Source organism: Mya arenaria, chromosome 10 (assembly GCF_026914265.1).
Source record: "Mya arenaria isolate MELC-2E11 chromosome 10, ASM2691426v1".
Lineage (NCBI taxonomy): Eukaryota > Metazoa > Mollusca > Bivalvia > Myida > Myidae > Mya > Mya arenaria.
The window spans coordinates 70,632,708-70,655,294 of NC_069131.1; the positions used below are offsets into that span (position 1 = coordinate 70,632,708).

Below are 22,587 nucleotides of genomic sequence, written 5' to 3' on the forward strand. Positions count from 1 at the left end.
CATGAATGGCCTTTCAGGCGTATATGTTTTCAATAATTCAATTTATTTATTTAAAATTTCGTTATGGATTGTGCTTTGCATGGTTTTAAACATTTGGCTTTCCATCTATATTAGCACACCTACGGCAGTGAGGTATGCATACGTTTGGTCAAACATATTAGTCCAGATTAAACATTAATAGAATGCTACTTATTTATTACTGCACTATTTCAACAAAAATACTTACGTTAAACATAAATGACACTAATTGATAAATAAATCGGGGAAAAGCACAAATATATTACCATTTTCAGAACATACTGTTTTCAATAATATTAAAATAGATACACTGTCCAGATTTTTGTCCTCACCGCGGGAAAACGACCATCTTATATGCTCTGCATTTTGAAAAGGGTTTTGCTGTAGTTACTGCAAAATATTTTTGAAACAAAATGTGTATAAAGGGAATGATACTTATCTTGTATGTTATTTAATCCAAGATTGAAAAAAACCTTGAAGCGATTAAAAGGGCTTGAATTGTAACCTTAAACACACAGGGATGTGAATTATGGAGATTGAAGTGACCTAAATATCAACAGAATGACACCAGACGCCATAAAATATATAAAGATATGTCCGTTTCCTCGCCCAATGTGGGCTCTAGCACTCTTGGGCCTAGGCATAGTTTTCACTTTTATATGTGTATACATTATATACAATCATCTATAACTGATAGCATTGAAGGGAAAAATATTTGCCCAATATTACCAAGGACATATAAACCAGTGAACTTCCTTTAGAGCGACACTTGTGATAGCACCTTAAAAAATGTTGGAATTGTTCGGATATCATTCACCTAATATTTTTTGTTTGATGTATATTGCTATCTTATCATGGTAATAAAGGAAATTCTATATTACAACATGAAACCTGATTAAATCGTCGATTAAGCTCTTGCTTTTGTTAATATTGTAAATATTGGACATATAATTTAAGCATAAGTGGGCAATGCTGAAGCTTTGATTAATTTAAGAAACAACAACAACAACAACAACAATAACCGACAGCACACATATTGATTGACAAGTTGCCAATCATTATCAAATACATTACACTACAGAATAAATAACAATATTTAGTAAAATGTTTGCAAACTTAGTGTAAAACAATATGTAACACTATAACTATGGTCTCTAATGATTTCATATTATTAAATTTAAGCTGGTCACCAGTGTAATAAAACTGGGACGCTTTTTACATCAGCATTTCTCAAAAGTATGGTGATATACAGAAAAACATCTTCCATAAATTAACACAAAGGAATGACCTAAAGTTTACCCTGTCTGGCCGGGATAGCCGCCTAGCTCCCGGACGAGCTGTCTCCACCCCCCCCCCCCCAAAAAAAAAGATAAATAAATAAATAAATAAAATAAAATAAAAGAATATAAGAAGCGCCCACTCTAGATCGGGCGCGCTTCATGATAAAGCAATACCAAATTCGCAACGGTTTTGCGGGCTCTAGGCCTTGGAGAACAATTACGGAAATCTTACATTTTGCTTTTATTTGGTTTGAAAACTGTAAGAAACCATTTTGGATAAAGACAGTTAAAGTATTGTGTTAAACACTAAGTTTATTTGAAACTGGACATCATTAAATTATTTTACTAAAGTACAACTATACGATCATTGAGCTAGATTAATAGTTATGTGTGCATGAATATTTATACGTATATAAATATATAAACAAAACGCTTTAGGTGTTCTTTATTCACGCCAGTTGAAAGGATAAATCGACCCAATATCAAGGTGCCACAAATATTGTCAATTTTATTTAGTCAATATTATTGTCAAATATTTAAGACGTGGATTGGCTGCTACGAGCATGCTCGATTGCGTGAAATGGAATATTGTTCCAATCATTTCCAAATAGTCTACACAAAGTATCACAACAAACAACGATTTGTAAAAGTAAATAGCATTGTTGCTTTTCTTCCTGGCTACACTATGAAAGTTAAAAAGGGCGGCATATTTAATAGCTTCGTTCAGAATTATGATTGCACCACCCTAATGAATTGATATAAAGACCTGAATATTGTCAAGTTTTTACCACCGAAAAATGAGATTTTATTTTGAGAACAGATCCAAAGTATGAATGCGCTTGTATTTTTAATGGTAATACAAAACATTGCCTTCATCCTACTATTGAGAATGTTGATACACGCAAAAGATATCGTATCAAACTTTCTTTTAGCAAGAAGGGTATAGACCTTTAAATTAAATTTAAATAGTGTATTCACAAAATAGTGTATTCACAAATACAATTGTAGAAAAATGTATTCCGCAAAACCTTAAGTTTAAAGAAGTGCCAATGATATGTAATAAATATAAAAAAGCCTATTCGAATTTCATATTTAATTATAATAAAGTAATAGCAGAAGATGAAATTTCTGTAAATACACCTTCTTCGTGCGATGGTTTTGACACAGTGTACAGCTACGACACTGTTGGACATATTGTTACAGGAGATTTTAAGTTTATCCAAAACAATATCCTAAAAAACTGGTAATTAAGCTGCTAAATACCGGATAGCATCTGAAATTAATTTCCATGCATGTAAATTATAATTAATAGAAACTTTATCTCAATATTGTAAAAGTTGGTGTAAAAGAGAAGGTGTCTGACTTAATGCCTAAATGCCGCGGATGAATAAAATACCGTCCCTAATAGATAAGGAAATAAAGTTTTTTTTATCAATATTCCATTAGCACTCCCCTCAAAGTATATTTCGATAACGCCAAAGCTGATCATGGATATCAAATCCCTCCATACAAATGGTATTCTTTCAAGCTGTCAAAGAAGCTAATAATGTAAGCATAGTTTGACGTTTATATTATGTTAATACTATAATTGAAGAGTTACAATCTTCTAGAACTTACGTTCCTATCCAACTCAATGAACAAAGTGTTATTAAAAATCATATTGATTTTAATTTTTAATTTGAAGTTAAATGATGATCATAAAAACATTCCAACAATACACTGGTTACCAAAAATGCTTTACAAAACGTATAAATCATGATTCATAGTTAATTCAATTTCTTGTTCTACTAAACAGGTTTCGATTTTACTAACATCCAGATTAACTGCGATTAAGATGCATATGAAAAAATATAGTAGCAAAGTTTATAAGAACTCTGGAATAAATCTTGTTTGGTCTTTCAATAATTCTATAGATGTAGTCAATGATTTTAAAAGTAGACGATATAAGGTATCAGTGCTTAATACTTATGACTTGTCAACGCTTTTTAAATCTATTCAACAGTATCAAAGTACAAACAAATTGACTCCTCTTACCGAAAACACCTTTGCTATGGAGAACACTACTTATATGGAAGTTAATGATAAAAAGCTTTTTTTTACCAATGATCGCTCAGATAAATATATCCATTGGACATGTACAGATGTCATTTAAGTATTAACTTTTGTACTGAATAATTCTTTTCTAAAATTCGGTAAATGTTTATATAAGCAAACATTACGCATTCCAATGGGTGCTAACTACGCACCATTACTTGCTGACCTCCTTTTGTACTGCTATGAAATTGAAATATGTTGAAAGTCTTAAGATTTTGCCCTTGTTAATAAATCCAATTATACTTTTAGAAATATTGGCGATATTTTAAGTTTGGATAATCAGGTATTTACAGATAATATTAGCTCGATATACCCTTCAATAAGTGCAACTTAATAAAGTTGGTATATTCAATCTATTAAACGTAATGATTTTAATTTCAAAGTAATTAATTACCCTTCTTTAGATGGAATAGTTCCTACTTCAACAACATGCTTTCAACCTGATTATTTGGATACGTTTTAATCATATTCACAAGGGAATTGAAAACATGACAGTTTTATTTTATTTATTTTGAATATTGTCAAAATATTGAGAACAACATGATGATGATGATGATGATGGTGGCAATTGTGATGATAATGATGATGATGATGATGATGATGATGATGATGATGATGATGATGATGGTGGCAATTGTGATGATAATGATGATGATGATGATGGTGATGATGGTGGTAATTATGATGATGATGATGATGATGATGATGATGATGATGATGATGATGATGGTTTTACCAGAATTGCCACAAATGAGTATACACGATTTTATATTGCATCCGGCGTGTACATCTGGATCAACTACATTGATGACTCCAAGAACATAAAATGGATTTGCAAGTCGCTTTTGAAGAGACTGGATAACAGTGTCTTTGTTGGCGAAGATGGAAATGTAAATGATGCCAACTATGGCGTATATTTCAAATTTAACAACGATCACTTTAACAAAGATGTTAAATTTCCTCAATACTCTCTAATACAGTGTTTGACGAGACGCTGGTTTTAACATGTGAATAAAAGTAAATCCCAATGTTCGTTTTTCAACGTGATTGATGGAATTTTCATAGATTAACTCACTCACTGTGTGCTTTATATTTGTGCAATGTTTGCTGTTCTGTTTTGTTCTAACTGTCTAATATATGTTCTTAAATTTGTATTTGTAGGTTGTATAATAAAAGAGTGTGTATTGAGATTAAACCGAGGGATGATACAGCTGCACTCTAAAATCAACGATTTAAAGTTATAACCCTGTTTAAGGACACAAGGTTAATCACACAACGCAAATATTAAAATCATCTCCATGACCTAAATACTTTGCATGTCAACCCTGTCATCAAGTCAATGACCTTCAATACCTGAAAGTAGAAGTCAATAATATAACACCCGGTCTATATTAAAGGTGTAGGGTTAAGTATTGCTAAACCTCAGTCAATTAAGGTCAAACAGTACGTGAATCGGACCGCTTTTGTATTTTTCTATTCAAAACGACTCGGATGTATGCCGGTGCATGTGTTTTTCATAAAATAGATAATGTTAATGATAATTACCATTAGGACTTAAATGAGTAAAATATATTATTAAATTCAAATTGATTAAAAGTAAAGTGCATGATTACATAACTAATCAAGAATTATATAACTAAAAATATTCGATTTAAATACTATATTAAAATCACAACGCGATCAACTTGCAACTTTTAAAAATTAAAGAAATTTGATATTTTAAACCATCATCGATTAACATTCGAGTTTGTCTTCGATGTAAAACGGATGAGATGTTCCGATTGAATGTGGATACTGTTACAACATATCTGATCTACTTAAATGCCATCTTTTTGTGACACGACAGTTTGGCAGTACATTTAACTATTATTGAGGTTGTTATTTGTGGCAAGGGTACGGGTGAGCTGACTACTCTGATTTTATAAGTCTTCAGAGTAAACAGAATATGAAATTCGTGATACCTAGGCCGGGAATATTGCCGGAGAAAATTCGGGAGAATCTTCGAGTTCTATCATTAAACCAATCGGTTAATTCTTTATCGAGAAGAATTGATGATGGACTTCGCCAGAAAAAGGTATGTTTTATTTTTATGTGAGGTCTGGAATATATTTGACCAGAATATGTAAAAATATTAAATAATTTCAAAGACGGTTTTATATAATGCCATTAAGAGAATGAAGTTCAACAAGTGGTTGTCACGTTCGGCCGGGCGCCAAAAAGGATACAAACTTAACATCTGCGATAAAAAAGAGTCTGAAATTCGGACATTAAGTGAGGATTCTATAATTTATATATACAGATCAACGCCGGTATAGAAGGATCTGAAAAGAATGAAATTTATCTGCAATGATTTAACTATTAATCACTAAATACACAAATGGAATCGCTGTAAAGGCCACTGACAAGAACTGCACATGCATATGAAAATATTGTTTGCTATTTCTTGTTAATTATAATGAGATGACATAATCAGATTTTTCTTTAAACTTAATTTAATTAAACTAAATGAAATTCAATACGCGTTTTATCTTTCGCTTGACATGCATTTAAGTGCTTATTTCAGGTTAAAGCCTTCGTCATAGGTCATTACCCTCCAACCATTTATATCACTTTCTCAAGTTTTGTACATAGGACAGCTCTTTTCAATTTGGGGTGGATTATTTTGTTTACGTCCTTCATTATTGATCTACAGTTTTACCTATGTTTTCCATTAATATATGATTGCATTTGCCATTTTCTCGGATGGATGCGTTGCCCTCTGATTTGGCTAGTTTTGAAGAGTTTGTATAACATCAATAGTATTATATTTTTATTGACAAAGTTACGCGGAGATGTTCAAATGTTGATATCATGGGTTGTCAATTGGCAATCATAATTAGAATAGAAGATGTCATCCTTCACTAACCATGGATGGTTTTTGAATGACGGTGTAACGATTTAGCGCCTAGATCTCAAACTAAAACTAAAACTTTTACAATAAAAACAATCATGCAAAGCATCAAAATGCGCCATGAATTAGTTTGTAAAGTTAACAACTTTGAATGGATATGAATTATAAACGAAATATAGTAATATTTTTATAAATGATTATTATTTTATCGGTTTCAATTTAGCACCTAATGTCGGCTCTCGTCAAGTCAATGTGTACCATTAGTGTTAAACGAAACATTTAAATTTGATTGCCGTCGATATTGCGATACGCTGGACCCGCATCATGATATATTGCGAGGGGTTTTAAAATATTACTTTATTAATTAAACATCACGTGTCTGCGCTTGTTTAGTCAATGTGTAAATAAGGGTTGCAACAAGAAGTTTTTGTTTTGTTTTTAAGGCCCATGTATATTCTAAAAAAGGCTTTTCAGTCACATACCTTTATTACTTATTTGTTTTATCTGTTATCATATTTAAGAGATATGTATTACAATTGCATGTGTAATTGACACTATTATTGCTGACCATGGCTTTTGGTTGATAATTGCCACAGTGGTAAGCAAACTATAGAGATATATCCTTAACAGACACAGAATTTTTGCTTCTGGTCCATGTAAATTACTCGTATTTGTATGAAAAACTACAGAAACAAGCTGATTAGCAGTCGTTGTATCATGTATTATGTAATGCCATGTTCAATCTCTTCTTCAACGGAGGAAATAAAGAATTATCTATCTATCTATCTACCAATATGAACAACTTGTCTTAAACTTATGCTTAATACGTTAATAATAAGGGTCCTGATATTTCATTCTTTAGATTGAATATTTTTGCAAGGGCCTTGCTACAATATTAGAAGATCGTATGTAATGGCAGCTCCAACTTAACAAATACCGTATAATTTTATATTCAAAACTCAAGTTATCAAAGCTTTGTTTTCACCCTTTCAAACTGATAACAAAAGTGAGTTCGTTCCCCTTTAATTTTTAAGGGCCGTCGTTCGCATAACCCGCATAACCACATTTCATAAATTATTTCAAAAACATCTTTTCGCCTCGCAAAGTTATGTTAAATGATATATATATGCTTTAAGAATTTGTTTTTAATAACTTAAGTTGGCTTTCGTCAGGAACCAGTTTGAAAATGTTTTATCATTGTTTTTGCAAAATTCACATAATGTGTATTCGTCTGCATCGCTGATTCCAAATTTGCTTTTGAATAATTTTAAAAACTATTTGGTTAATAAAGTTGTTTAATAAATGAAGTTGGTTTTCGTGAAGAACCTGTTTCGACCTGTTTTAGCATTGTTTTTATAAGATAAACATAATGTGTGGTCATCTGCACTGTTGATTCCTAATTTGATTTTAGAATGATTTCAAACACTACATCACAAATACTAAGATTCTGTTTACCACATGAAAGTGGAAAACAATTGGTGTGCCATGATCTACTTTTTTGTTTAAAGCGATAACTCGTTACAAACGAAAATATCAAAAATACACCTTTTGATGTAATCAACGATTTAAAGTTATAACCCTGTTTAAGGACACAAGGTTAATCACATAACGCAAATATTAAAATCAACTGTTTGACCGAACTACTTTTCATGTCTTCAGGTCAGTGAACTTCATTACAACCTGAAACAAGAACTCAATAAGTGCATTTGATTTTCATAAAATTCATAATAATAATAATAATAAACATTAGTGTTAAAACGAGTAAAATATATTACTAAATTCAAACTGATTTAAAATAAAGTGCATGATTACTTAAATGATAAAGATTTATAAGAGTAAATTTATTAGGTTTAAATGCTTTATTTAAATCACTACGCGATCAACTTTCAACTTTTTAAAAAATAAAGAAATTTGACATTTTAAACCATCGATTAACATTCGAGTTTGTCTTCGATGTAAAACGGCTGAGGTGTTCCGATTGAGTGTGGATACTGTTAAACATATCTTATCTACTTAACTGCAATCTTTTTTGACACGACAGTATAGCAGTACATATAACTATCACTGAGGTTGTTTTTATGAGAACCAAACTTATTTCAATGTACTTAAATCCTTGTTTCTTCATGCGTTTGACATTCAAGTGTTTTTGTTTAGGTTAAAGGTGTCGTCATAGGTCATAAACCTATACCCTTCATCTCATTTTTCTCAAGTTTTGTACGTAGCATAGATGTTTTTTTTCTCCATTTTGTGTGGATTGTTTTGTTTCCGTCCTTCTTTAGTGACCCACAGTTTTATCTATGCGTTCCATGTATTTATTTGTTCGCATTTGCCATTTATCGGATCAATGCAATATTTTCATAAATTGTTATTATTCTGAAAGTTAATATTTCACTCCTAATTTTGCTGTTTCACTGATACAACTCCATCGAACTTCAACGTAAAGCACGAAATGAATATTAAAATTGCATTTGAAAATTAAAAATATTATTGCTGACCATGGCTTTGGTTGATAATTGCCACAGTGATAATCAAATTACCGAGATGTTTCCATGACAGACTTAAAAAACATATATTTCGGCAATTGTCAATCATTTCATGTAGAATGACAATAGCTATTAAAAGTAAAGAGTAAAAGGAAATATCACACCTTTAGACGTGTTTACACAATTTGATTTGTTGGTCAATAGTTACATTCTTTTAATATTTCTTGTTATATTTTAAGATGATTTTGACGTTGATTTCAATATGTGAGAACAGCTAGGGTCAATCCCAACCTCTATACAGTGCTAAGGATCTGTGCTGTAACAACCGTGCCCATTTCGCTTGCATAATTCAAATATTCCAGCAGAATTAATTTACCAAACAAACCAACAAAACATTTTTGCTTTTGGTTCATGTGAATTACTCATATTTATTTGAAAAAAACTACAGATAAAAGCTCCGTAGCCAAAAGTTTAAACATATATATGTTTTTTTAGGATGAACCAGAAGCAAAAATGTTTTGTTGGTTTGTTTGGTAAATTAATTCTGCTGGAATATTTGAATTATGCAAGCGAAAAATGTGTTTATATGTATCGTAATACTTCAATGAATAATACACGGCTACTATTAAAAGTCAACGATTTAAAGCTATAACCCTGTTTTGAGACGCATTGTCATGGCATAATTGCCCTGAACAAGACAAGTAGAGCGCACCAACACAATATAATAACTCAGCGTTAAAACTCAGTACAAGAACAGTAATCGTTCGGTTTAACCTACTTATCATAGTTTTATAATACATTTTAGTAATTTATTATGGAACTACACGCCGAAACTTTTCATCACCATCAACAAAAACATGTTCATATTTTTTTATGTTGCCTTCGAATGATAAATGCCATTTAATAACCCTGTTTACAATCATTAAAATGACTACAAAATAGTAAAATCAAATGTGTGACCGAAATACTTTGCATTTCATCAGTTCAATGAAATTCCAATACCAACATGAAAGTGAGAGTCAATAATCAAACATCCAAAAGCTTTAAAGTAGTTCGTAAAATTGATAATAATAAAACAAATTGATTGATATTTTACGTGTCATTTGTATTACAAAAGTCAAATCGAATCCTATGAAGTTTAATCTTGATTCAAAAACAAGATTCATAGAGTAAAGGCCTACGTCCTAACTGCTAATTGAAATTACCATGCGAGTTTAGTTCACATAATTAAAATCTGGGTCCGTATTCACTAGTGTCTTGAGCCTGCAGTTCAGACTCAGACTAAATTGTTTAATGTTTCAAGATATTTATTATGAAACTTTATTTGACAGCAGGAGTGCGTTTGAATGTAGAACATATTATTTGAATACTGGGATTGGGCAAAGTTAACTATCTTTGCTCTTGTAATATCAGATTTACCAGAATATTAACACCTTGTCTATCTGAGATTTTGTCTCAAAATCACATTTTTCAGGTTGAATATATTTGCGAGGACCTTGCTGCAATATCACAAGATCGAATGTTATGGCAGCTCCATTGAAAACTATACCGTGCATATTAAAAAGTGTTCGAAGCTTTGTTCAAAGCTAATAACAAAAGTGAGGCTGTTCGATTGCCGTTGTTCGCATAATTTGACATATTACGAGCTCTTTCAAAAAATAGCTTCGCCTCGCAACGGTTTTCTTTATGGTATTATTTTGCTTAATGAATTTGTTTAATAAATAAAGTGTTTTTTTGTTGTTATGAATCTGTGTCAATTAGCCGTTTTATTATTGTTTTAGGAAGGTATACACCATGTTTGGTCGTCTGCATCGCTGATTCCTAATTTGCTCATGAATGATTTCAAAAACTACAATTAAAATAATTCCATACTGTTTACCACATGAAAGTAGTAATTAAGTGGTGTGCCATGATTGATTTTTTTTGCTTAAAGCGATAACTCTTACGAATAAAACAACAAAAATATACCTTTTGATGTGGCGACGTCACATTACTTGCTTCCAGTGTTTGATGTTTTCGCCTTACATCTAAATCAATAAGACAAATAATATAAGGCGTCAGCATATCTATTTAACATTACTTTTAGTGTTCATGTCAAATGCAGAATGAAACAACCCAAACAATGTTTGTAATTTATAATGATATATTGATGCAAAAAGCCAATAAATGCATTTGATAACCTCAAAGATTAACGATTCTTGTGTGTATCACGCGACGTTTAGGTTTTATGACAGTGGTACCATGATCGCACACCAAGCAAAGAGGTGTGCTTATGTCGCCGAACTTGAACACAATGAATCTAGATAACGTCATGACAATTAACTGAGTGCTTTTAGGTGGACTTGACAACAGTCGAGACGTCGGACGGTGACGAGATGATTTCGGAAGTCCAGCGGTTACAACCAGACATTATCGTGTGCCCTTTCATGAAGATCCGCATACCGAAAGTGCTGTATGCCGACCGCAGCCGGCCTTGTCTCGTGGTCCACCCAGGCATCGCCGGTAAGGATAGTTAAAGAAATACTTTTCCATATAACGCCTACTATGAGATCCTTTTGTAGAATGAGGATATTTCTTTGATATAACATATCACCGTTACGGCTTAGCAATCTGAGTTAATAGCCAAGTTTGTTACGGGAGATCCTCTTGGAGAATGAGGATATTGCGCTTTATTCATCGGACTGCCTTTCCTGCTCGGCAGAACTGGTACATAGACCGAGGTTGTTAGGGAAAATCAATTCATATAAGGTTGCAGATATTTTGTTTTAACCTCAGCGGTTCAAAAGACTAGGTCAAATACGAAAGTGAGTTGAACCGTTAAGGGAGCTCAGGGAATAAATTGTTGATGTTTTCGATTATTTCAGCGGACCGCGTGGAATGTTAAAAGAAAGGCTCAAATTTGAACGGTGGTTTGATTGGAGATAACTATGTATGAGCTTAGTGATATTTGCGTTTGATTTTCAGCGGACCGCGGGGCCTGTTCTATAGACTGGGCTATATTACAAGGCCGACCAAGTTGGGGTGTCACGGTCCTGGAGGCGTATGACGAGATGGACGGTGGAGCCATCTGGAGCTGCGACTCATTTACAGTCCCCGATGACAGTACCAAAACTTCGCTCTACAACGGCGCTGTCGCAGACGCCGCCGTGACGTGTACTTTTGATGCGGTTTCACGTTTTTCGCAGAATGCTGAGCCTTTGGACAAAACGGCGTATCGTGAACTTTTTGGCCTCTGCACTGGGACAAGGAAAATGAATCATAGTGATCGCAGGTTGCATTTTCAAAACCATTAAAACTGATTTATTCATTCTTGGTTGTGTTCATAAAGATGAATAGCTAGGAAATATAGACAAGAATATGATACATGAATTACATGTATCTGTACGGTAAAACAATGCATAGCCATGTACCACCATCACACAAATTCACGTCCTGTAGCAAACACAGCCATTCCACCATATATGAAAACAAAGACGTCCGATATTACGTTTTATTGTTTATAAATATACATTTACTAGTTCTCAAGTGTTTGTTTTCTCAGGCGAAAGCAAACTAGAATCATATATCATAACCAGGAGTAGACTGCCTACATTCGTTCTGCTGACACCCAGATTTTAACCCATTTACATTTTCGCAGATTTTAACCACACTGCGAATCTTTTAGAAATCTCTCAAAACCCTGATCAAGGTCTAGATTAGCATTTTATCCTTTCCAATTGTAGTTGTTAATTCAAAATCGTTCCTGTCTTCATATACTCACATAATAGTTTAGAAATATCTTGTAATACTATAAACATAATGTAAGTAAAACGCGATGTAAAATCAAACCTTCAGGGTGGACTGGAATACACCAGCGGAAGACGTGGCAAGAAGAGTGCGCATGTCTGATACATCACCAGGCGCTATTGGTCTACTGGAGTTACATGGGGACGCACAGGAGTGGCGACTCTTTGACGCGCATGTGGAGACCGGGAGGCACTCAAAGATTCTCAGACAGGAACTGTCAAACTCGAGTCCTGGTAAATATAGCTGTTTTAATGTAACGGTTTGTTAACAGCATGATCCTTGTATGTAAACCATTGGGCTACAAAAATGTACCTATACATTAATGAAACAATTCACAGGAACTCCAATTGCAAAAAAGGACGGAGCCGTTTTGATTTCAACAAGAGGCAGCTCAGGTGTCTGGATTGGTCAAATGAAAAGAGTAAGTATTTTACATTCAAATCATAATATTCATGCATAATAAGAAGCAAGTAAGGATTACAGATTAAGAAAGTTACGAGAAATTAATCATTGTAGAAAACAGAAGTAGAGAGCAAGAAAGGGGTATAGAAAAATGAAGTACGGAACAAGTAAGGAGCAAAGAATAATGAAGTAAGTAACAAGTAAGGGTTATAAAGTCAGAAAGTAACGAGTAAGTATTGAGTCAAGAATAAGGAAATAATGAGAGGGTACATTTTAAAGAATAAGGAAGTTCGTATCAAGTTAGGGAATAACAAATTACGGATCAGGTATAAAGTTAATAATACTGAAGTGATGAGCGAGTAAGTAGTATAGAATGAAGAAGTAAAGCAGAGTATGGCATATCAAATAAGGCAGTACGTAGCTTGTTAGGTGTATATAATAAGAAAGTACAGAGCAATTTAGGAGTAAAATAAGTAAGGAGCATTTTTGGAATATTAAATACGTAAGGAGCTGGTTAGGAAAATAAAAGGAGTATAATACGAAAATAACAGTACATAAAAACAGAACACTTAAGAACACCTCATATATATTATTTTAGAAGTTGATATAATGCTTAAATATCGCAAACAAAATGACCTAATTTGTCACCCACGTATTTCACGATATGTACGCCCACTCCAATACTTTTCCCACAATTACCCTTGCCTTTGCTTCCAAGCTTTCAATTGAGTCTCCAAATTAAGATATGCCAAATCGATTTTGTTTAAGCATCATCCGGCCAGTATGCTTTTGTCTTTTGAATCAAAGAGTAGGTCAGCTATGTACTCAAATGGACATGAACTTTTCTTTAAATTTCAATGTTAAAATCTGCTTGGTGTTTGTTACCGCATAAGTAAAACATATTTTGTATTCACGTTGGTTCTGCCAGTCGGATTAGATTAAAATTAAACCAACTGCTTAAATGTGTTTCGCCTAAAAGTTAATTACGAGAATCAACTCTGCTTTTACTCACTTTTTCACCTCATATCACCAAGAACCTTGCTTGAGGCTGATAAGCTCCATTTTTTTCACCACATTTTATTTGCGCTTAACCCTTTACTACCAAGGATTCGCACCTTAGGCTGACAATATTTAATATATTTCTATCTTTACATATCACCGAAGTTCTTATCCATTTCTTTCTCCATCGTATCACCAAGGATCCGTTCCTTAAGCTAACTATATTTTATAAAGTGTTTCTCAACTTGTAACCGAAAGTCCATGCATTAAGCTGACAAGCTCTTGCTCCTCTTTATCCAAATATCATCAAGAATACGTTTCTGAAGCTGAATAGCTCTTATCCAATTGTTTCTCAGGCATCACTAAGTATTCTTAAAATGAAGCTGGCAAGCTCTTATCTGATTGTTTCTCCACATCCCACATAGTGTCTATGTCTGAAGCCGACAAGGCTTTCCCTTTTTCTCTATAGTTCAACCAGAATCCATGTTTGAAGCTTCCCAGCTCTCACATACTTCCGGTCCAGTTGCCTGTTCAATGCGAGCCATGTGATTTTGAGGAGATTAAGGTAATTACTTTTGAAAATCCTTAGTTTCTTACAGTTTAAAATATGTGACGAATCTTTTCCTGGTTTTTGCATAGAAAAGCGCTCGATTTAAAGTATGTGTTTGTGTAAATATGATTTCTTTTGTACACTGAGTACAGGATCCGAAAACATATAACTTGTATTTAAGGTTGTACAAGAAGGAGACGTTTGTTACGTGTACTTCGACTTCTACAACGGGGCCATGGATACGGCCCAGGCCGTCCGTCTGCAGAGAGCTCTATCAGAAGTGGCCGCCTTGCCTCATATCAAGGTTGTAGCTCTCATGGGAGGGGAGCGCTTCTTCGCCACTGGTATATATGTCATATTCTAACGTTCACACAATCATATGACGAAATTATCAACTGTTGGACAAGACCATACCTTTAAACTTTTGAGCACGAAAGACAGTAAACTGTTGAATATGCCGTCATTGTTAACCCGTTAGTTCAGAGCACAGTCTTAAACAGCTTACCATGACATCAGTATAAATTTGGTCTTGTGATTCTTATGAAAAATGGCAACATTTGGCAACAAAAATCTAACTTTTAAACTCACATAATCCGACTTGAGATTATATCTAAAATTACTTCACTTTGGCAGCGCTCTCATAATCTGAATCTCAGGTTCGGACATAAATGAAACAAGTTTAATATGTTGCGGAACAGTTCTGACAATGCCAGAACCTTCTCAATCTTTCGAAAATTGTCATCTTTCAGAATAAATAGATGAATAAATACACTATGAGAATAATGTTCTGTAAGTTTTATTACATTTAGGTATCCATTTGTGCGTTATACAGAACAGTGGGGATAAACAGAGAACAGCGTCGGAAAATATAAATGCAATTGATGACGTCATCAAATCCGTATTTACAATGAAAGACAAGGCAACTGTTGCGGTGATGCGTGGCAACGCCGGTGCGGGAGGCGCCATGTTAGCAACAGCTTGTGACTTCAGTGTTGCACATCCGGTAAGCAATCCTAAAACCAGAAAATAATAATAAAAAAGGAATAGTTATACAAGCAATTAACAAAGATTGTGCTTGTTAAATTCCTATGTATTGAGGCACAACATCAGCTGTATTGCTTGTAATTTTCATTTTAAAGAATGATCCCTAGGTCGATTTATGCTAAGGTCAATATACGCTAAGGTCAATATTTACGTCAATTTGCCTAGGTCAATATACCATTAAATAAATATATCCCTAGTTCAATTCATCCTAGGAAAATATATTCCTAGATCCTAGGACTATATATGGGTACTATAGCCAGGATACATCTGACCTCTAAACAAGACAACAATATCATTGTAAACAATGTCACATAAGGTAAACAATCGCTCGATTGTCACACAATTTATTGAAACAATGTATATATCTCACGACATATATTAAACCTATAATTATATCGATAAACAAAAATTAATATTGGGGTTTAATGAATAATATAAAGTAATGTCAAAAATTGCGTACATACATTGACATTTAATACACAATTGACAAAATGCAATCGGAACACATCGACTGAAAATAAAGGTAAGAAGCTATGACATTAGTCTATCTGAAATCAAAACTCCACTTAAACATCTTTTCTTTAAAATCGCGGTCTTGTACACGGATGTGGAATGATTTTAATGAATCTTTAAACATTCCAGGGAGTATGTGTGACCCCAACATACAAATCGATGAACCTGCACGGGTCAGAATACTGGACCTACTTTCTGCCAGAAAAGGTTGGACCAGAGATGGCAAAACGTTTGGTAGAGAGCGTTGATACACTAACGGCCAGACAGGCGCATGAAATTGGGCTGATTGATCACGTGATCAATGTGTAAGTTTGCGTACACTTCCTAATTTGAGTATGAGGTGAATCTAAACTTTGAATGGAATTTACATTCAGTGGAGTCAGTAAACGAACAACATATCAAACGAACAAACTATATTAAATGTTTGCTAACAACTGCATATCATTCAATTAAATGAGTTGAAAAATCCTGTCTTCTATAGAAAGACGCCTCATTAGTGAGCATATAAGTACTCGTACATTTTTATAAGCAGAAATAACAAGGTTGCCATCTCCTTTACACCTCCAAAGCACGATGTCTACAAGCTTATTGTCTAAAAGGGTTTTCTTTGATAAGAATGTTCAAGGCAGGATTTGATGATGACTGAAACTTAAGTACCCAATACAAATTAAACCAGATGATATAACCGAAATTGGGCCATGCAATGACGCTATATGTGATAAATGAATTGTAAAATATCACACGTATGCTTTTACAAAAACATTTACGCTTTTGCAGGGACAAGATTGACTACTACGATGAAGTGAAATCCCTTCTTCATCAAATTGCGCACAGCACTGCAGATCATATTATCCAGCATAAAATTCAAAAGAGGACCGAGGAATGGTTTCGTCAGCTTGCTGGCCAACGGGAGTACGAGCTCTCAAAAATGAAGATTAACTTCCGGTCCTCTGATTTCCTGAACGCCATGCATGACTTTGTTTTCAAAGTGCCAATGAAAAGGACTGCATTGGAAGAGAAACAGAGTTAGAGTAAAACAATAGGTCTGACTTATCAAATATATCACCACCTTAGTGCAAGAATTCAATATCTGCTTCTATTTCTATATGCAGTTAATGAGGTATTGGATTAAGGTGACGACATGTGGCAAAGTTATCAAAACGTCTCAATTCCGAGAGTGAACACAAGACTTAAAACTGCAATCGTACAGTCTTTATTATTATTATTATTATTATTATCATTATTATTATTATTATTATTATTATTATTATTATTAGTTTCATTTCAGCAAAGCATTTCTTGTAACAAATATATTATCACTTGTCACTTACTCGAAACTATCGTAAACTAAGATTGTTTCTTAAATTGGACATTGGCTTATATGACTCCATCGAGCACACAGAGTGCAGTTTTGATATGCTATTTAGTGAAATGCTGCTAATAAATTAATTAAACAATAATTTGCTTTAAAAACTGTGTATGTGTGTGTTCTTTACTCCCTCACATATTTTATTGTTTATATTGAGATTATATTTTATCATATCAGCTGGTTATGGGTTGTAAATAATATCTATTGATTGTAGCTTGTAAATATGGTAAATTAATAAACAACCCTTTGTTCAGGAAAAGGTTCGAAACAAGAAATCTACCTGAATCACTTTCACATTATTTGCAAATGTATTAAGACATATATTATGATTGGTATGGAATGTACAAAAATGATGTTTTACACAGCATCAATTAATTTAGTATACATATATATAATATGCTGTTGATAAAAAACTGTAAACACCTTAAAAGCTAATTCCTGTAACCCTAGAAAAGACAGCTACCAAGTTATATAACATGAACGCAGACTGTATAGCACTGTTACCAATGCATGACTTATTGAAATACATGTTATCCGATTCAATCTTTAAACAATTTAACTCATTAGGCAATTTAAAACAAAATGACTCATCATTAAGTGGTTGCTACGCTGAACTTGTCATTGTGATTCACTGACTGCTGAAAACCTGATGACCACTCACACTCGCGTCGGAAGTGGTTCTTCATTTTTTACATGCGAAACAGTTGGGTTTGCCGGCCGTTCTAGGATATAGATGCTGGACCAAATACTGATAGGAACCTAAGGGCCGATAAGATCCCAAAGGCTGTTGGGCATGGAAGGAAGACGGACCCAGCTCCGGAAGCACGGCCCCGGTTGCCGAAGATTTTTGTAGAAGCCACTCTTCGCTCCATGCTTTTCATAAAACAAGGGAAATCAGTTTATTTAAAAAAATATATTAGTTTTTGTCAGCCTAGGATTGTGCCCTTTTAATATTTCTTTCGTATTTTGGATCAGACTTTTAATATTGAGCCTCGTATTCTTTTACTGAATTTTGCAGGCGAACTTAAGGAATTAGATATTGTTTCCGTTTTAAAGAACTGCTCGTAAGCTGTTGTTTTAAAGTTTTGAATTTATACTGTTACGAAAATACACCGACTTGAAAAAACAGGACCAGTGCATTTGCAAAGAAGTGCCGATTAATGAATTTCAGTTGCTCGTGGTCATTTATTGCCGCAGAGCACAATCGACTTTTTTCACATGAATAGTTAACATGGTCGATGAACAATCTTTGGTCACCTGACCACAATGCAAACGCCAAAGGGATATTTAAAAGAAATCCCGTTAAATAGAGTATGTCTTCGTTCAATTAATTCGCTATTCCCGGGGCTCAAAAATCGATGTTGCATATATTTTCTATTTAACGTTTAACTATTATAAGAAGTTATTGCTTTAAATATTGTTAAACACAATAAACTTATTTAAACTGTTTTTTTTAAAATATGAAGATAATGCTAAATTATATTCAATTGACGGAAATGGGCGTAATAAGACAATTAGAATTGACACATTAAATGGGCGCTTTGTCACTAAACATTATTGATACTATTTCATTAGGAAATGCCTTTCGAATCAGACTATTTAGCAACAGGAGCTTAAAGGTGTTCGTGTGAAATTTCTTTTGAAAATCAAAGAGAGTCCGGTAACATGTACTTTTTGTTAATAGCTATACTACGCCGCCAACGTATCTGCCTCATTAGCATAGTGAGTCAGAGATCGAGTTAGTGATTTCCTTGGTATTTACCATCCATTTCTGTTTAATCACCTTAGGCATTGTGAAAAAATCGGGGTTCTCTTAAATACATCTGAAAATTGATCATAATTATTTATGGGTACAAATTTCCTCTTCAAATATTAAATGCTAAGTGAAACTGTGCCTTTAACAAGAAACACAAGATAAGTTTGTGGTTTACCGCAGTGTTAGGATTACTAAACTAGTTCATTAATTCAAAGCTATTACGCACAATCAGCCTGAAAGCGGCAGTTAAAGGGCGAGGGAAGCGCTTTATAAACAAAGCAGACAATTACGCACCTAGATATCAACCTAACGTGTATGACATTTTTTTTTCATTTATCTCGCAAAAGTGTCCTGTTTACTGCAAAATAGCTATATGGCTGCCATTCTGGTAGTGCTTTATTTAATCTTAAACGTGTTTCTGACGCAATGGCGCTTTGGTTTAAAATGTCAGTATAATTTTATGTCATGCCTGCTTATTTCAATTACTATTTGAAATGATAAGACTTAGGTTTACCCTTATTCGAATTATGATAACAATATTCGCATTTAAACCTATTGACACATTCATCTTGATTTATGTTGCAATACTAACGATATATTGCGCATATTAAATAGGATTTAAGTAAAGTGAGCCAAGTATTCTTTTAAAGGGGCCGTACTCCGTATGATGAAATAGTTAAAAAGAAAAAGAAAATTGTCGAAAAGTGACATTAACTTGGTATTGATGTGTACAATGCATTGATACTTACAAACTGAAGAACCATATAGTTTACAATTCATTTATTTTTCGCAGTTTATTCGTGTTTTTCCATTATAAATGATTACTAGGTATGTCTACCTAGTTGAATTCATTCCTTATGCGTGATTGGCTGGTCGATCACGTGATATTACCAAGGTATATGGCCTAAATATTCAAACCGTTTAGAATGAGCCTTCGTAGCTCAGTGGATATAACACAGGACCGCAATTTTGGCGACACCGGTTCGAGCCCCGTCTCCGACTCGATTTGATTTACATTTTGGTATTTATTTTACAATTATGATATCAAAGAGTAGAACATTTTAATAAATAATTGTCCTGAGATTCGTTACAGAAAATAAAAACTTTTTTGGTGCCAATCTGGTGTACAGTCCCTTTAAATTGTATTTAAATAGCACACTTAATATTGACACTTGATGGATGTACAACCGTTTTAATTGTAATGCATTATTTTGTTAAATATTAATGCACTTAAAATGCACCTGTGACCTATATATTGAGCGAACTTTTAAACTCGAGTACTTAAGTACCAAAGTTAACGAAATCACGGTTTTGCACAAAAAAAAAATGTGGCTGATTGATCACTTTTCATTTTTATTTCACACAAATCAGTTGTTTTAAAAGAAGATGGTGTATAGAAGAAGGGAATTATAGATGAAGGTAATTATAATCTTGCACTTACTGTTGCTGGTTTTTTTTTCTTGTTTATTCGTTAAAAAACTTCTGTGATCTGTCATTATTTGTCTTTGTTAATTGTTTGTTCATTTGTGTCAGGTATTGTTTTGTTTGCAATTAAACTTTGAGATTGATGATTTTCGTTTTAGGTTAGCGGATTGATTTTTTGTTATTTGTCAATAAAATGACATTAAGTCTGTTTTAACAATTGTGGTTTGAAAATTGAGGTGTACATTTGTTGTTTGCTGGTTCATGTTCTTTTTTGAGTAAAAGAAAAACGAAATTCGTTGCACCTTAGCCGCAACGATTGTCCGTGAAAAATCGAGAGAATCTTCAAGTTTTGTCATTAACTCAAACGGTTAATTCACTATCGTATACAATGTTTTGTGTTGTCCTACTACTATCTGTAGGAGTAGAGGTAGTAAAAATAAAGAATTAAAAACTGATATCATTAATTTCAAATACAATTCGTTTAAACAATTCTCGCACTGGGGGTTATGGTCCGACAAATCCTATGGATGGAACATGTTTGATTAGAAATTATTGTCAATATCTGACATAAGATAAAGATTCCATACTGTATCTTGCGGACTGGTTATCTGCACTGATTGTATCATTCATCAATAGTATACCACTGAACAGATGAAACGCCTTGATCATTTAAATGCACATGCACAAAGACTTTAATCGTTATTATGTGCTTGTTAAATACATAGAGAAGGTATAATAGGATTGTAGTCTTGCTTTTAAACTTTCTTCTTTATTTTTTAAAAATGCATACAGATCTCACACATACATGAACAGCATCAACACATATTCAAATACAAAAATGTTAGCAAGTTTTTACAATGGGAAGGGCTGGTATAGATATTCGACTATTAACTTATTTGATTTTTAATTAATGACCTATTCAAATCAAATCAAATCAAATCAAAATCTTTTTTTCCTCCTAAAAGGAGATATGCATACATATGTACAAATATATATATCTAATTTCTAAAGCATTTCAAAGAAACATATCAGCAATGTGTAATTACAAATAAAGAATAACAATAATAATAATAACTATTACAAATAACGTGTGACCATACATAATCCCAATTAGTGGGCATCGTCATCATACAGCAATACAATATGTTCGTAACAATTTACACACATGACAGACAGTCACTAATAAATTGGAAGGATATCAGGAGAAAGTCCTTATTGTCAATATTGTCAAACAGTGGCGCTAAAGGTGCACCCATCAGTTTCATAGTAAACATGGATTCGTCCAATTGAAGTATTTCTGATACAAACTCAATGCCGAAACATGAAATAGCGCACACATATTTAGTTCACAATTCAGTTGTTGCTGCACATTCGCTGACTAGGTGAACAATTTTGTCCGTGGTTTGGACATTACAGATTTGACAAAGTGTTAGAGAGTCAAGTCGACAGCTGCGACACCATTGTTTTGCAACCTCGTGCATAATGTTTCTCTGAGCAGCACGACAACACGTCCTGTACACAATTGACGGAGCGATAGTTGGTTGTAAAATTCTCAAGCGAGCAAAGTCATAGTCTGTCATAATTCTGTATCTCCACATTTCAGTCTCGTATCTATACACTAATTGCTTGACAGTTATTTTCCATACATACTTACTCGGCAATGTTGTAGGATCTACTAAAACATTGTTAATAACAGAATAAAGATCGTATTTACAGAGTGTGTTACAAATATCTGGAATAAAACCATACTTTATGGTAGTGTTACAAGATATGAATGACAAATATCTGCGTATAAAAATATTTCGACATGTACTTTTACAATCAAGGCTTAATATCTTGTGAAAAACACAAGTTTCCTAATAATCACATCGCAGGTAAGCTTTTGCAGTCCAACCATTGCTTCACACATATCTGATCTTGTCGAAATATGAAAACGCTGTATTTTTTTAACAATGAAATGCTGAAATTTGTCAATAGT

General features: G+C 33.4%; 1 protein-coding gene across 1 annotated transcript; it reads left to right on the top strand.

The window, feature by feature from the left end:
* The first annotated feature begins 5,337 nt into the window (after positions 1 to 5,337).
* On the top strand, positions 5,338 to 17,089 carry LOC128204987 (hydrogenase maturation factor HoxX-like). The gene is made up of 10 exons (XM_052906382.1): positions 5,338 to 5,466; positions 11,102 to 11,267; positions 11,730 to 12,036; positions 12,600 to 12,784; positions 12,890 to 12,972; positions 14,422 to 14,517; positions 14,684 to 14,846; positions 15,312 to 15,505; positions 16,189 to 16,364; positions 16,837 to 17,089. The coding sequence occupies exons 1-10, from the start codon at positions 5,338 to 5,340 to the stop codon at positions 17,087 to 17,089; spliced, it is 1,752 nt and encodes a 583-aa protein (XP_052762342.1).
* Positions 17,090 to 22,587: the final 5,498 nt, after the last annotated feature.

What these genes read in the sequence shown, in the direction of transcription:
- LOC128204987 (XM_052906382.1), top strand. Translation starts at nt 5,338, where the DNA reads ATGAAATTCGTGATACCTAGGCCGGGAATATTGCCGGAGAAAATTCGG. An exon ending in GGTCCACCCAGGCATCGCCG is followed by an intron (nt 11,268 to 11,729) that starts GTAAGGATAGTT and finishes TTTGATTTTCAG; the next exon opens with CGGACCGCGGGGCCTGTTCT. An exon ending in ATGAATCATAGTGATCGCAG is followed by an intron (nt 12,037 to 12,599) that starts GTTGCATTTTCA and finishes TCAAACCTTCAG; the next exon opens with GGTGGACTGGAATACACCAG.